Source organism: Scylla paramamosain, chromosome 40 (genome assembly GCF_035594125.1).
Source record: "Scylla paramamosain isolate STU-SP2022 chromosome 40, ASM3559412v1, whole genome shotgun sequence".
NCBI lineage: Eukaryota > Metazoa > Arthropoda > Malacostraca > Decapoda > Portunidae > Scylla > Scylla paramamosain.
The window spans coordinates 2,480,001-2,496,845 of NC_087190.1; the positions used below are offsets into that span (position 1 = coordinate 2,480,001).

Below are 16,845 nucleotides of genomic sequence, written 5' to 3' on the forward strand. Positions count from 1 at the left end.
TTTTTAATTACGAATTATAGTTTTTCCACAGTCAAGAGTCCCACACAAAGCATTATTAACCTGTGCCCTTGAGTTGCCTGTCCCATACACACACACACACACACTAACACACACTAAGGGAAGGGGGGGGGGGAGAGTTATGAGAACGTGAGTCTTGCCAATTGAGGACGCTAGTAATGTTCTCTCAAAAACAACTTTCTTCCATGAAAATTAAACATTCTCTAAAAAATTTTCCTTCCAGAATTTATTTCCACATGCATTTTCCACAGTTTTTATCCACCAGTTTCAACACTCTCTCTCTCTCTCTCTCTCTCTCTCTCTCTCTCTCTCTCTCTCTCTCTCTCTCTCTCTCTCTCTCTCTCTCTCTCTCTCTCTCTCTCTCTCTTTGTGTGTGTGTGTGTGTGTGTGTGTGTGTAGATTCATGTCAACAGAAAGAGAAATAGTTGATAGTAAATAGCTTTTGTCCATTTCAGAAGAGAGAGAAAAGAGAAATAATCACAACTCACTGTCTCTTCATGTGTCTGTGTGTGTAGATTCATATTAACTAGAAAATAAATGGTTAATAGCAACACCTTTCATCTTCCCTATTTCAGAAAAAGAGAGAGAGCAACCAACCTAGCAAGAAAGTCCATCACCACCAATGAACCAAAACACCACCACCACCACCACCACCACCAACTGCAGCTCATCATCATCATTATCACACCTCAAACACACACACGTCTGTCTGTCTCCTTCACCATAAGCAAGTATCACGTTATTACCTCCTTCTTAATTTTGACAACCTCTCCTTCTCCTCCCCCTCCACCTCCTCCAACACCTCCCCCTCCTGCACATGCTTCTCGGGCTGCGGCTTCCTCCTGCAGTTTCTTGTCCTCCCTCTCCATCTCTAAGTCCAGGTCCTCAATCTTCACCTTCACATCATCCTCAGCCTCACTCTGGTAAAGGGAGGAGAGAAGGGCAAGATGAGCGGACTGGAGCATGAGGCAAGGCAGAGATGGGAAGAGGGATGAGAGGAAGATAGGAAGAGAATAGGCTGAGGAATAAGGAAGGAAATAGGAAGAGAATGAGGACGAGTAAGAGAAGGGAACAAGTAGAGAAACAGAAAGAGGAATAAGGGAGGAAACAGGAGAGTAAGAAATGGTAATAGATGGATGAGGAAGTAGGAAAATGAGAGAGATGACAAAGGAGGGGGAAGAGGAATAAGGAAGGAAATAGAGTAATAGAAGGCAATAGATATGGATGAGGAAATAAGAAAATGAAAAAGAAAGGACAACAACAGAGGGGGCAGGAAAAGAATGGGAGAAATAGAAAGGAAAATAAGACAAGAATGAGAAAATAGTAAAATGAAAGAGTAAATTACTGAGAAATGCAAACTGGAACAGGAGTGAGATTAAAGAAGAATATTTGACCTTGCAATTAATTCAGGAATCATTTTACTTCCAGGTCTCTATCAACAGGCCACCAAGCTGACATCTACAGGTGCAGCGGAGACCAAACACACACACACACACACACAGTCAGCATATCTTAACATAACAGGGAGTTGCATGTGGCTAACAAGCACACCTATTGTTTTGCTATTGTATACACCACAGAAGAGCAGAGTGTGGGAGAAATGACCACTGATGTAAATCTAGCATTGCACCACTTCAGATTCATTCTCTCTCTCTCTCTCTCTCTCTCTCTCTCTCTCTCTCTCTCTCTCTCTCTCTCTCTCTCTCTCTCTCTCTCTCTCTCTCACCACAGCCCACAGACCCCACAGGATGTCCCCCACAGTATGTTTATAAACCACAGTGACTCACCACAGTGACTCACATAGAAAGTCTCTCTCTCTCTCTCTCTCTCTCTCTCTCTCTCTCTCTCTCTCTCTCTCTCTCTCTCTCTCTCTCACCACAGACTCACAGGATGCCTCCCAGTCTATCTATAAACCACAGTGACTCATCACAGCCTGTCACATCAACACTGTCTATATTACCCACCACTATATTATTAGCCTGGCCAGATCAGTCTCCCAGAAAACAAAAACAACTACACACAGCTGCACTCTTGATCTTTGTACTTCACTAGATTACAATGAGATCTAGACACTCAAAACATTCCCCACTCATACCACTCTGCTCTTCCTCATCCTTATCTTCCTCCTCCTCCTCCTCCTCCTCTAAACACACACACACACACACACACACACACACACACACATGCCAACACTTACCAATATCTGAGGTGTCTTGAGGCCTCCTGTGTCACTGCCTGCCCCAGACACCCTGCTGCTGGGTACTCTATTGTGCTGCAAGGAGAAATGTGTCACTTTAGTACATCTCTGGGAACTTGTACCACACACACACTGACTGACTGCTTTTATCCACTCCAGTTCTCTTTCCTCCTGTACCTATTTAATTGTTCCTCTTCCTCTATCCACTTAGCTCTTCCTCTTATCCACTTCATTCTTTCTCCTCTTTTACACATGTACCACTGACCAAAAAATGACTGTTTCTATTCATTTCAGTCCTCTTTCCATTTCTCAATCCACTTCGCTCTTCCTCGTCTTCCACTGACTGGTGGACTGGTGGCTTGGTGGGATTAATGTGGTGCATAATAAGTGCTGCACTGCATGTTGAATATATAAATACATGCATACATTATACCATGGCTGTCTTCCCCACACCACAAAGGAGGGTGGCCAAGATAAGACACACAACTGTCACATTCACTCATCTCTTTGTCCCTCAACCCGTGACAGGGAAGAGAAAGTAACGTACTCCTGTCTCAAAATATGAATGACACAAAAAATGCTTGGTGAGATTAACTTCTAATGTTTTATGACTACTACTACTACTACTACTACTACTACTACTACTACTACTGCTGCTTTTGTGACTATTACTACTACTACTACCTGTCCATCTATATACCATACATACCCCATACAAGGTGGCTCATACAAAGCACTACTACTACTAATACTCAAGTTCTACTACCATTACCTCTACTACTACAATACTACCACTACCATCACTACCACCTCTGCTACTACTACTAACACCACTAGCACCACTCACTTTGTACTCTTTGTTGTAGCCTTCCTTGACACACTCAGGGCACTCCCAGCTGTTTGGCAGGTCCTCGTTCACAATGCCGTCCGCATCAGGGAACTGTGGAAGAGAAGAATGATGCAAAGTTTGATTGGTGTTAGTGTTCATGATATGCTGACCAATAAATGTGCTGGAATTGTTATAGTGTTTTTTATTTACTTCTATTCTTGATTAGGGAAGTGTCTGGGAATTGTAAAGGGGAAAATTGAAGTTAGGATTCTGTGATGATATTGTTTAGTTACTAGTTTTTTTATCATTATTTATTATTATTATTAATTATTTTATTTCAAACTCTTTCATCTACTCTAGTTCACTTTCCTCTCCTCATTTATCCACATAAGCTCATCTTCTTCTTCTTTCCACCCCTCCTCTTATCCACTCATTCTCTTTCCTCTTCCTTCCAACCCCCTTCCCTCTTCTCTCTGATCCCCTTCACTCCCCTCTTCCACCCCCTTCATCCCTCTCCTCACCTTGCTGCTGATACATTTGAGGTGGGAAATCTTAAAGCACACACAGCACTCAAACAGACTGCTTGGCGAGTGGAGGGGCGGCTTCTGTGGTGGGGTTGTGAGGGTGCGCCCCCACCCGTCCAGCTGGCAGTCGTAACACACAGCTGCGGCCGGAAGCATGGGCTGTGGGCGGAGAAGTGTGGGTTAGTAGCAAGGCAGATGTGGTGATGAGTGTGTGTTAGTGGTGAAGCAGTGAAAATGGAGAGAGAGAGAGAGAGAGAGAGAGAGAGAGAGAGAGAGAGAGAGAGAGAGAGAGAGAGAGAGAGAGAGAGAGAGAGAGAGAGTGCGTTGGTAGTGGTTGTGAAAATAGGGAAGAATTAAGTTGGGCTGTGGTTTTGTTACTTGTAGAGAGAAACTTAGCCAGTCTCTCTCTATACTGTCTGTCTAATATTCTACAAGTGGTGGGTACAGGCCGAGTGTTGTAATTAATACGGTTTCTCTATGTATACTTTGTTTTGTATTTCCTCTCTCTTTAAGGACTTGTTTTCCATTTTCTACACACAGCAAGTTGAAAAAGTGATACAGTATGATGCCAAAACATTTTACAAGGAAGCATTATCAGACCAGTACCTCAGCATTATCAGACCAGTACCTCCACCTACCCCATCCCAGTTCGTAAAGGAGCTTCTAATATATGCAGGCTCAGTTATCCATGCATTAATTTCTACTTGATTTATTTATACATGTGGAATTAAATGAGCAACCTTACATAATGGTTTTCGAGTATGTACACCTCTGTCCATGTCCGTTCCTATTGCTGAAATATACAGAAACATTCTCTCTCTCTCTCAGATTTCTATCACTACAAATTTATGAAAACATATGAAAAAAATGTCTCTCTTTCTCTGTAACTGTATCTGTCTTACACTTCTATCTCTATATACAACTCAAACAATCTCTCTCTCTCTCTCATACTTTTCAATCTCAATATAGAACTTAAAGAAACATTCTCTCTCTCTCTCTCTCTCTCACCTGTGTGCACTTCTTCATCTTGCAGGTCTGCTTCATGGTGCCAGGTCCTCCATACTTCACCATGTCCAGGCAGAACCCACACTTGCGACAGTCTTCCCGCAGGCACGACTCACACAGCTTACCTGAAGGAGTGGTGGTTAAAATTGATTGTCCCCCCCCTTTTTCTTTTTAAGTGACGATGGTGTTATATTTATGAGTTAATGGTAGTTCAAAATATGCCCATGCAAGAAATTAATTAGTGATAAAAATATGTATATTGCCCGTCTTTCTCATGTCTAAGTAAAATGTTCACTAATACACACATGCACACGTAACACAGAGGTTCAGTTCCACTACCAGCCTTCCTAATTAAAGCAATGGTAAAACATGACTTTGGTTCTGATACAGCAAAGACAGGCCCCTCGAAAATCAAAATAAAATACTTCCAGACTACCAATACCATTTAAAATTTTGTCTGGATATAACAAACTAACAAATACATAGCATTTTATAAAACATCAAAAGAATAATGAGTAATGAATAACACAGCCCCAATACTCACATCTCACTCTCCTGTGCCGGACCTTGGCCACGTTAGGAGGCAGGCCCACAATGCGGTTCTCGTCGGAGTTTCTGCGCCGACGTTTCAACCCAGAGTTTGCATTTTCCCCAAGAGGCCGCTTGACGCCGAACTTGGTGGGCTCCTGTGGGGGAAGGGGGGAGAGGTGTTGGGTTAGTAGTAGTAGTAGTAGTGTTTATCTCTGAGTAGTATGGTTAATAAGACTATCCCTGGGAGTGACTGGGATAAGAGTGGTTTGGTGTATAGATTATTATGGATACTGAATGTAGATGCAAGGTGGAATGTATGTACCTGTGTATGTATGTGTACACCGAGACACTAAAAACTCAAGTAACACATCTGCATCCACTCCCAGCAACAGACAAAAGGACGACAAACAAGAAGGGACAAAGACTTCCTCTGGTTCACCACTACACTTTCAAGACAGTGAATTCTGAACACCAAGACACTAAGAAGTCAAGTAACACATCTGCATTCACTCCAAACAGGCAAGAGCAAGAACAAGGGCCAAGAGGACAACAAACAAGAAAAAAATAAACTTTCTCTAGTCCATCACTACATCTAGACAGTTAATTCTGAATGCTAAGACACTAAAACATCAAGTAACACATCTGCATTCACTCCAAACAGGCAAGAGCAAGAACAAGGGCCAAGAGGACAACAAACAAGAAAAAAATAAACTTTCTCTAGTCCATCACTACATCTAGACAGTTAATTCTGAATGCTAAGACACTAAAACATCAAGTAACACATCTGCATTCACTCCAAACAGACAAGAGCAAGAACAAGGATCAAGACGACAACAAAACAAGGAGAGAAAAATAAATAAATAAATGAAAATCCTCTTTTCTACCACTACATATAATTAACTCTGAATACCAAGACACTAAAAAAAGTCAAGTAACACATCTGCATTCACTCCAAACAACACGCAGGGGCCATAGCTCACCCTGGTCCACCACTCCAGCACCGGCTTGCAAGTGCGGGCCAGCTCCGGTTTGTCATAACGGTGCTGCTCCACCACGGTCCGCACGTCCCTGATGAGTGCGATGGGGTCGGTGATAAGCTCTGGCACACACTTCTTGCTGGTGGGCAGGGCATGCAGGTACATCACAATAGCTTTCAGGCCGTGCAACTCATATTGTGTGAGGTGCACGTGCTCTTCTGGTGGCACTGTTAGCCCCTTGATGTCCACCTGGAGGTCTGTCTCTGCCTTCTGTGGAGAGATGGAGGGAATTTTTTTTTATTTCTTTTTTTATGTAATGTCACTGGCCAAGGGAGGGAGGGAGGGAGAGAGAGAGAGAGAAATCCTAGTGAGGTTCCAAAAGATGTGAAGAGAATCATCGAAAATTAAAGGATAAGTGTCTTGTTTGGAGTGAAAGAGTTATGACTGGTTTGAGTCTGCCTCGTGTTTCTCTATAGATGCAGGAGTTTGAGTGAAAAAAAAAGTATATGTGCTGATTCTGTTTTGTGTTTAGTGAAAAAAAAGTATGGTATATGGTTGTGTGTTTCTCTCTAATAATGCAGGAGTTTGAGCAAAAAAGTATGGTATGTTGATTCTGCTGTGTGTTTCTCTTGTGATGCAGGAGTTGAGTGAAAAGAGTATGGTATATGTTGCTTCTGTTGTGTTTTTCTATCTAGTGATGCATGAATTTGAGTGAAAAAAGTATGATTATGTTGATTCTGCTGTGTTTCTCTAGTGATGCAAGAGTGACAAAAGTTATGAAAAGAGTGATTCCAGCTTTCTGTTCTATGGAGTGATAGTAGGAAGGGTTTGATCTAAGAAAGGTAATCAGCATTGGTCACACTGCACCTAGACTGAGCTATGCAGTTCTGACCCCCACACTACTGAAGGGACACAGGTCTTAAGTCAGGTAAAGAGAAGAATGACCAAACAAATGACATAAGTGATATAACAAGGATAATAAATAAGACCATTAGTGTTTGCAATTGGGACAGAACAAGTAAATATTCCAGTTTGGTCATATTAGATATAAAAAAAGGAACAGGAAGAGCACAGTTATCAAAGTGGCATATGATTGAAAGGCTCAGTTATCAGGCTGTTAGTGGTGACTCAAGAGGGATCTTTACCATGTACCTCTCACCCACAACTCAAGACATTTATCCTCCTATTTTAGATAATCCTTTCTTTGCTTTACTTCAGGGATGGACACGTCAATGAGGCTCTTTTTTTTTCATTATTTTTGTTGCCAGTGCCCCTCTTACATAACAAGCCCTCTCTCCTGTCATCACCACCCTCACCACTCACCTCATCATCACTATCCTCACCACTTTCATTCATTATTTTTGTCACCAGTGCCCCTCTTACATAAGCCCTCTCTCCTGTCATCACCATCCTCATCCTCATCCTCATCCTCACCACTCACCTCAGCATCACCATCCTCATCCTTCATCTTGTTGTTGTTGTTGGCCTTAAGTCTGGCAGTGGCATACTTGGCGTACTTCTCCTGTTCGTCGGGGGGCAGAGAGAGGTGTGTCCGCCCCAGCAACACGTGGACATACCGCTCCAGCACATACCATAGCATCTCCGTGAAGAAAGGGTACCGGAACTTGGAGGGCACCTGGGGAATGGAGAAGGGGTGAATGTGTGTGTGTGTGTGTGTGTGTGTGTGTGTGTGTGTGTGTGTGTGTGTGTGTGTGTGTGTGTGTGTGTGTGTGTGTGTGTGTGTGTGTGTGTGTCTGGGAAAGGAAGTGTGTCTGAGTGGGAAAAGTAGACGAGTTGAGTGTGTTTGTGTGTCCATCTGGGGAAGGGAAACCAGATGAGTGTGTCTATCTGGGGAAAGGAGACCAGGTGAGTGTATTTGAGTGTGTCTGGTGAAAGTTGACCAGTTGAGTGAGTTTGTATTGGAAAAAGAGACCAGTTAAGTGTCTGTGTGTGTCTGTCCAGAGTTAGTCACAATAAATCTAAAGTAACAGAATAATGACGGAAAGCAAAAAAAAACACACAAAAAGTTAGAGAGTTTACCAGTGAAGGGGATGAAAAGTGAGTATGTTTACTATTGAAGGCAATGAAAAAGTAAAGATACAGTTTAACTCTAGCATTAGTGAGGTGAACACAGAGCTAAATTCTTGCATTAGTGAAGTGGACAGAATAGTGACTGAAAGTAAAAGCAAACACACAGAAAGTTACATAGTTTACCAGAGAAGGTGATGAAAATTGAAGGTACACATGAACTCTTGCATTAGTGAGGCGGACAGAGATAAATTCTTGCATTAGTGAGACAGACAGATAAATTCTTGCATTAGTGAGGTGGACAAAATAAGTGATTGAAAGTGAGGTGAAGAAAAGTAACAGAGGGCAAAAAAAAAAACAGACATGCAGACAGAGAGAGCTCCAGAATTTACCAGAGAAAGACAGGAAAGAGCAGACACAGGTGAACTCTTGCACTAGTGAGGCGGCCAGGATAAAGATGAGTGTGGCTACTTACATGAGTCGCGTCCTCCACCTGGGCCACTCTTAGCTGCTTCTCAATGCCAAAACTGTGTAGGAAGTTGCCCCCAAAGACCAGCGAGTCCTCTGGTGTGTATACTGCATGAATCCAGCCTGGGTGTAAAAAGTGTCAGATCAGTATTCAGAAATGCTTTGCTCTCATCAAGACCATTTTCAAAGGCCACAGAAATGACTAGCTGGGTTCTCAAGGGTGTTCCTCTGGTTAGCAATGAAGAAATGTTGTTAATCTGTCACTAGAACCATAAAAGAACACTTAAAAACCTGTGCAACTTCACCACAACTATTTTCAAAGGCCACAAAAGTGATTAGTCAGATTCTCAAGGGTGTTTCTCTGGTTAGCAATGTAGAAATGTTGTTAATATGACACTAGAACCATAAAAAAAAATTATAAAGCCATATTACTTCACCTAGAGCCTTTTGAAAGCAGTGGTGTGGCCAGAAGTGCTTCAAAACAGCCTTAAGTTAGGCGTGTGTGGGAGGAAAAGCTGTAATCAGGTGCTGACAATGCAGATAAAGTAAAGGCGAACTGTACACACACACACACACAAGAGGACCCTGTATACCTGTGGGGATGAAGAATGTGTTCCCCTGGTTGAGCTCCACCCGGCCACACTTCACTACTGTGTCCCCAAAGAAGATGTCACTCTGCTTCCCTGAGAGGACCCACTGCTCGTACAACTGCAGGTTACGCTCCGTCGGCGGGATCAGCCAAAATATCTGTGTGGGGCAAGGACAGGACATAAGAACAGGGATGGTGTGAGAATGGAGGACAGAATGAATAAGGGGGACCAGCCAGAAGAGGAGAAAGAAACTGCCATTCCCACAAGAAGAACCAGAAGAATGTATGTGTAAGGAAGGGACAGGAAGGACAAGAGAGCAGGGATGGTGTGAGAATAGAGGCACAGGATGAACGAGTAAGGGGGACCAGCCAGAAGGAAAGAAACTACAAACTACCACTCCCACAACAAGAAATGGAATATCTGTAAGGGGAACGGACATGGGCAGGGAATGAATCAATAAGGGGATACCAGCCAGAGGACAGAGAGTGACAACAGGGACAGAATGAATAAGTAAAGGGGACTGAAAAGAATATGTGTGGGGCAGATCAGATACAATATGAGAACAGGTATCATTATCAAGAGTCACAACAAGAAAATACCCACCTTCTTCCCCCGCAGGACGTGGTACCACACAGAGGTGCCGCCGAAGTCAATGTGGAAGTCGGTGTAGCATCCACGTACTGACATGAGACAATACTTCTGCACCTTGGGGTACATCATGTCCTCCAGCACGTTGGTAGCCTCTGTCTGTGCCTCCTTCAGGTGCCGTGGCCACACCCGCTCCACCCAGTCAATCTGCCGCACCTGTGGGGATGTGGATGAGTGTGAGTGTGGGGCTGTTCCACCACTGTCACAGCTGCTATTACTGCTACTGCTACCATTACTACTATCTGTCTTTACAATACGCTACACAAGAAGAGGAAGAACAAGAAATAGAAAAACTACCACTCCCATAAGAAATAGAGGAGGAGGAGGAAGATGAAGAAGAAAAATAAAGAAACTACTACTCACAAACTCACAAGAATAAATATACAAGACGAACAAGAACAAGAAATAGAAGAAATTACCACTCCCGCAAGAAGAACAAGAACAAGAAGAACAAAAAGAAATAAATACCACTCTCACAAGAAGAAAAATAAAAGAAGAACAAGAAGAATAAGAAATAGAAGAAGAACCACCATTTTCACCACACCACCACCACCACCACCACCACAGCCTTACCACAGTGGGTGCCTGAATGTGAGACTCCAGTTTGGTGTGGGAGAACTCAAGGGAGATGACATTGAGAAGCTTGTCTTTATCTTGACTCTCAAAGTACCTCTGCCAATCTTTCATGGTCATCTCCACGTTCTTCTGTGTGTTCACGTCCATCACATCCAGCATCCGCCTAGACCCTGTGGATGGAATGAGTGGATGAAGTGGAAGTCTCAGTTAATTAGTTAAGTTAATTTATGGAGGTTTAAAGGAAGATTAAGTCAGTTTATGGAGGTTTTAATTAAAAGAAGATTCGGTAAATTTATAGAGGTTTAAAAGATTAGGTAAATTTATAGAGGTTTAAAAGATTGGGTAAATTTATAGAGGTTTAAAAGATCAGCTCAACTGATAGAGATTAGCTCAATTTATGGAGGTTTAAAAGATTTGGTAAGTTTATGGTAAGGAGGATGAGCAAGAATATGTATGTAGGTTTGTTTTATAGAGGAAGTGTCATGTGCAGACCTGATGGTTTCTTGCACCAATACTTGTGTTCTTGTGAAAGTTGATGGTGTGTGTGTGCGTGTGTGTGTGTAAGAGGGACACTGACCAAGGGAAAAAAAAAAAAAAAAAAAAAAAAAAAAAGAATTATATGTAAGATGGATACTGACTTAAGGCAACATAATATCAAAAAAAGGAAGAAAACCCACTATTTATTTTTACATAAGAGATACTTGTCAAGGGCAACTACAATGACAAAAAGAAGAAAAATACCAAATGACTTTTTATTACAAAAGACGAATGTGCCTAATCATCTCACATCTCCGTCTCTCTCTGACTGTTTCACCAGCACAGGGCTTGTCAAGGAGTCTGGGCCACACTCACCGACACAAAGCCTGACGTCATTGATTGTGAAGTCCTCACTGGGGATGCAGATGCCCAGCTTAGACTTGTCCTTGAAGAGCAGCGGCCAGTTGAACCCATTCTCCTGCACGTGTCCCAAATTGTATTCTGCTGGGATGAATGAGTGGTCAGTTCTGGGATTAGCATCTGACCTTATCTGACCTGACATGACCTAATCTAATATGGTCTAATTTAATCTGACCTAAACTACCCTAACTTTACCTAATCTAATTTAACTTCACTTAATCCAACCCTTAACACTAACTTTACTTAACTTAATCTAACCTAACCTAATCTAACTTTACCTAATCTTATCTAACATAACCAGACCTAACCTAACCCAATGTAATTTAATCTACCCTAACTTTAAATGACCTAATCTAACCTAACCTAACCTAAACTAGCATAACCTAACTTGATATGATCTGACCTAAACTTACCCAGCCCAAACTAACCCAACCCAACCAAACCAAACATAACCTAACCGAACCTAACCGAACCGAACCGAACCCAGCTAAACCAAACCTAACCTAACCCAACCCAACTAAACCCAACCCAACCCAACTCAAACCAACCCAACCTAAACTAACCCAACCCGTACTAACCCAACCCAACCTAATGCAACCCAACTCACCCATATCAGTCATGTCCTTCACAAAACAAGAGTCAAATTCATGGGAGTGTATTTTCTGGTCCAGGTCAAAGGTGTGGTGGCCCTCAATCTCCTCGTCACCCAGTGCCCAGTCATCGCTGTATAGTTTGCGTTCCTTCCTCTTCCTCTGCAATTGGGCATGGTCGTTAAGGAGCGAAAATGTAATGACACCAATATTTTAACCTTTTTTACTTTTTTTTTTATAGCAATGTAGCATAAAAAGTGAAAAGTCTATATATATTAAATTGTTCCTTCTTCTTCCGCTGTAATTGTCTGAGGTGGTCGTTAAAGAGAGAAAATGTTATGATACTAAAACTCTAACCTCTTTATTTTCCTTTTTATTTGTGTACAGTATCAGTGACGTAAAATTTTAGTCTATGTGTCTACGTAAATTTTCTTCTCTCTCTTCCTTCGCTTTTATTATTACAAAGAAAACATAAGTGATAAAAAAAGTGTGTGTGTGTGTGTGTGTGTGTGTGTGTGTGTGTGTGTGTGTGTGTGTGTGTGTGTGTGTGTGTGTGTGTGTGTGTGTGTGTGTGTGTGTGTGTGTGTGTGTGTGTGTGTGTGTGTGTGTGTGTGTGTGTGAGGACAAATATTTTACACCTTAATCACCTGACTGAACAAAGAGGAGCTGATTACGAGTGAAAATGTAACAACACTAAAATTTTAACCAATACAGTTGCTGGTACCACAAATGTTGAGCCACACCAGTGAAGTAAAGGCCTCTCTATGTAACCCTCTCTTCCTCTTCCCCTACAATTGTGAGGGATGGTCGTTACGGGTCAAGATGAATTTATACCAAAGTTTTAAACTAGCACAACTGATATAAAAAAAAAATTGGACCACTATTATCTACAGTGAACCCCAGTTATGTTCCTTCTTCTCAGCAATTAGACCAGAGGGGCTCGTTAAAAGTGACAATGTAACGATACCCAAATCTGAACCACTGCCAGTATCGCAAAAATGGACCAATATGCTTCAATTTTTGACTACCGCTTTTGATCCTATTCAGGGACCGGCATTTCAGTGGGCTTTTTTTTTTTTATTGGATTTTTGTTGCCCATGGCTGGTGTCCCTCCTCCATAAAACACAGTGAAGTAAACCACCCCAATCTACTGAAGTGAACCACCATCATCAGGGAGTGACATGACTTTTAGTCTACTAGTAGAAATACAGGTTATTCTGAGTGGGAAATGTACACAAGCGTTCTGAGGTGTGTGGCTGTGGTGAGGAATTCAGACGGACACCACAGCCGGGCCAGGTGGAGTGACCATGGCAGAGATACACCACATCCAAACACTCCACTTTTTTATGGTGTGGCAATATGACCAGTTTTTCTCATTACATCACCATTTAAACGAATTCAGCATCACTATCTCGGCATGAAACTGCAAAAAAGTAATGGCCAATAAGGTGATATGATGCTGTCCTCACTCCTTACCCCCACCCCCCCAACCCAGACAGCCATACTACCCCTGTGTAACATTATAAGTACACCAATGGTACATCAACACCACTCGTCTCATCGTGGCATACTGCAAACCGCCCCCCCAGGACTCGTAGAAATGATGGAATAATTTACTGTTTCACCGAGGGACATCCAAAGCAATGCATCCCGCTGTGGACGCTTGCCCTGCCCAGCCCTGCCAATATATCCTAGTTTTCCGAACATAGCTAAATTATGTTGTTTTTTTTTCAACACTGCCAAACAATGACAAGATTTTTTTTTTTTTTCCAACACAGCCAAACACCAAGATTATTTCCCCTAACAGCCAAACACCAAGATTTTTTCCCCAACACAGCCAAATAACAAGATTTTTTCCCCACCACATCCAAACAACACTAAGATATTTTCCCCAATGCAGGCAAACACCAAGATTTTCCCCCAACACAGCCAAACAACAAGATTTTTTTCTCTAAAACAGCCAAAGAACAAGATTTTTTTCCCTAAAACAGCCAAACAACAAGATTTTTTCCCCTTACACAGCCAAACACCAAGACTCTTCCCCAACACAGCCAAGATTTCTCCCCAACACAGTAAAACACCTCGATTTTTCCCCAAAAACAGCCAAACACCTCGATTTTTTCCCCCAAACAACCAAACAAACCAAGATTTTTTCCTCAACACAACCAAACACCAAGTTTTTTTCAACACAACCAAACACACCAAGATTTTCCCTCAACACAACCAAACACACCAAGATTTTCTCTCAACACAACCAAACACACCAAGATTTTCCCTCAACACAACCAAACACACCAAGATTTTCCCTCAACACAACCAAACACACCAAGATTTTCCCTCAACACAACCAAACACACCAAGATTTTCCCCCAAACACCAAGATTTTCCCCAACACTGCCAAACACCCTCAAGATTTTCCCCCAACACAACCAAACACCAAAATTTTCCCCAACACTGCCAAACACACCAAGATTTTCCCCAACACAGCCAAACACCCTCAAGATTTTTTCCCCCTAACAGAGCCAAACACCCTCAAGATTTTTCCCCCTAACAGAGCCAAGAACACCTAAAAATATATCAACACAGAACCTTTCCCAATTACTTTTCCTGTACTTTCAGACCTCCAGCAATATCCACCCAAACTTATGTTACACCCTGTATAAAAAAAAAACTATCCCTTCCGTTTCCTCTGCAATTCGATAAGATAGATAGATAGATAGATAGATAGACAGATAGACAGAGCAAATATATACTGGCACCAAAATTCGAACTTATACCATATTGAGTTCACAGAAAATGGGCAAAAGGCTAAATTTTGTACTTTTTTTTTTTTTGTGGGATAAAATGTTAAGGTGTGAAAGTCGACAAGTGTCCATTTCAACCCTTTTTAAAATAGGTGTCTATTTCAACCCTTTTTTAAAATAGTCTGCCACCATTATCTTCACCTCCAGCCTCCTTCCCCCCCCCCCCCTCCATCTATCTCTTCTCTTTAAGTTACGTTTGGTTAGGCTTAAGATGAAGAACTGGTGAATTTGTAACAAGCTGCCAGAAAGTAAATGATAATAGTAATAGTAATAATGAAAATGATAACAATAAGCAAACAGGTGATTTTCAAACTTTATACAAAAATGATGATGATGATGATGATGATGAAGCAATAAAGATAAAAAATACATAAAAAATAAACATACGAACGAATAAACAAATAAAATACAATAATTTTACATACCCAGTTAGTTATATAAAAAAAAAGTCGGTATTTTTATATTTATTTATTTATTTGTATATAAAACTAAACGTTATCATGATTACTTTTACTTATAACCAAGTAACAAGTGGCGAGAGGAATAATGCAAAAAAATATACTAAAACGAGGAAACAAGAATGAAATACGTCAATGAAAGACAAATGAGAAGGAAAGGAGCAGGAAAAGTAAACACACACGAAAGTAAAAAAGAAAAACGAAAAGAAAATAGAGCAAATTGAAGACGAAAGTAAAAGACGAAAAATAAATAAATGGAGGCAAGGAATAGACGAAGACGTAAAAAGGAAGAAAAAAGGGAAAAAAATGAAAGAAGAAACTTAGGAGAAACAGAAGAGAAGGACGAAAGGAGACTAAAAGAAAAATGATAATTAAAAGGGAGAACATGAAAATAGCAAAAATGAGATAAACTATAGGAAGAGAAGAAAATACGCAAAGATAAATGAAAGAGAAAGATGAAGGGGAGAGAAATAAGAAGGAAGAAAGCAAAATAAATGGGAGAAAGGTAAAAGAAAAAAACGAATGAAGAGAAATAAAGACGGAAGGAAGACAAACAGAACGGAAAGGGAGAAAACATATGCACGTCAGAAGGAAAGAGAGAATGAGAAGAAAGGAAGGAATAGGGAGAAAACACGATAAAAGGGAGAGAAGGGAGAAGGGAAGAGGGAGAATACGAAAGGGAAAGTGAGATATGAGAGAAGAGAGGAAGGAGAGAAGGTTAAGAGGGAGAGACAGAATGAGAGAAGAGGAAATGAAGAAAGAGAAACAGGAGGGCATAAAGAGAAAGAGACAGAGAGGAGATGATAACAATAACACCAGAGAGAGAGAAAGAGAGAAAGAGCAACACACACACACACACGCACACACACACACATACACACAAAGACACAAACCCAAACAAACGTAAAAAAAATACACTTCCATTCAATGACCGGAACTGAAATTTAACTCAAATGTAGACCAGACATTCACGTACAAATAGCGCCCCTCAAAATACACCACAAAGGCCACGTACCGTCCTTATTCCCGAAGCAAGGACCGTTCCTCCACCCGCAGTTCTGGACGCCATGTTGTCAACCTACTTACTCTCACGGTCCTGGCGCGCGTCCCCCCTCGCCGGGTCCCCTAACTCTCACGCCCCTGGAGCTTTTTGACCTATGGCGCTTGATATAAATGAATTCCACTGGTGTAGATGGTGTTGATTTGGAGAATATTAAAAGTTCTTCTTAGTGGTATGGGTTTTGCGCCGCTGCGTGGGGGTTTTGTCAGTGTATCGGGTTTAGTACAGGAATTCTACTAGTAGCCGTGCCATTTAGCTTCTGCCCTCGGTCACGTAGACAAGCTTCTATTGATCTCACGGTGAAAAAACTATTATATCATCCCTCCTTCGCTTATTTCACTTATCCTGTACTTAAATGTGGTCCCAGAAACACCTCCGTGCGTTCTTTAAGTTCGTTTTCTTTTTATTTTTGGGTGTTTTTATCGTTTTGAAGTGTTTCGTCTCCGTTCGTGTCGTGTTTCGTTTCGTTTCGTCGCGTTAGAGGTTATGTGAGGTCACGGTCATTATGGTCTGTTTAGAGGTTAAATAGCTGGTCGTGTTATGTTTGTTTTTTAATTGGTTGTTAGGCTATTAAGGTCAGTAGAGTGATGAAGGGCTGTTCAAAGTATTCAGGGTGGTTATGATAAATTTTTTGCTTGTTAGAGG

At 41.6% G+C, this 16,845-nt stretch overlaps 1 protein-coding gene and 1 long non-coding RNA gene across 12 annotated transcripts in view; one reads left to right on the forward strand and one right to left on the reverse strand.

Moving 5' to 3' along the window:
• Positions 1 to 3,237, forward strand: part of LOC135092698 (uncharacterized) — an 80,947-nt gene extending 77,710 nt beyond the window's left edge. For all 10 annotated transcript variants that reach the window (XR_010263012.1, XR_010263011.1, XR_010263013.1 and 7 more), the window contains 2 exons: positions 594 to 745; positions 1,447 to 3,237. This is a non-coding gene — a long non-coding RNA (uncharacterized LOC135092698). The remainder of the gene's footprint in view (positions 1 to 593; positions 746 to 1,446) is intronic.
• LOC135092697 (uncharacterized) overlaps positions 1 to 16,845 on the reverse strand; it is a 31,766-nt gene extending 14,921 nt beyond the window's left edge. The window contains exons 1-15 of one of the 2 annotated variants that reach the window (XM_063991328.1): positions 16,156 to 16,845; positions 11,896 to 12,040; positions 11,244 to 11,372; positions 10,389 to 10,561; positions 9,771 to 9,971; positions 9,171 to 9,324; positions 8,585 to 8,700; positions 7,523 to 7,717; positions 6,085 to 6,351; positions 5,118 to 5,259; positions 4,577 to 4,698; positions 3,566 to 3,727; positions 3,063 to 3,155; positions 2,216 to 2,290; positions 765 to 938 (exon numbers count right to left, since the gene is read on the reverse strand). In XM_063991328.1, coding sequence (XP_063847398.1) covers positions 765 to 938; positions 2,216 to 2,290; positions 3,063 to 3,155; positions 3,566 to 3,727; positions 4,577 to 4,698; positions 5,118 to 5,259; positions 6,085 to 6,351; positions 7,523 to 7,717; positions 8,585 to 8,700; positions 9,171 to 9,324; positions 9,771 to 9,971; positions 10,389 to 10,561; positions 11,244 to 11,372; positions 11,896 to 12,040; positions 16,156 to 16,209 — 2,202 coding nt within the window. In that variant the 5' untranslated portion in view covers positions 16,210 to 16,845. The remainder of the gene's footprint in view (positions 1 to 764; positions 939 to 2,215; positions 2,291 to 3,062; positions 3,156 to 3,565; positions 3,728 to 4,576; positions 4,699 to 5,117; positions 5,260 to 6,084; positions 6,352 to 7,522; positions 7,718 to 8,584; positions 8,701 to 9,170; positions 9,325 to 9,770; positions 9,972 to 10,388; positions 10,562 to 11,243; positions 11,373 to 11,895; positions 12,041 to 16,155) is intronic. The other variant, XM_063991329.1, reaches the window with a different exon arrangement.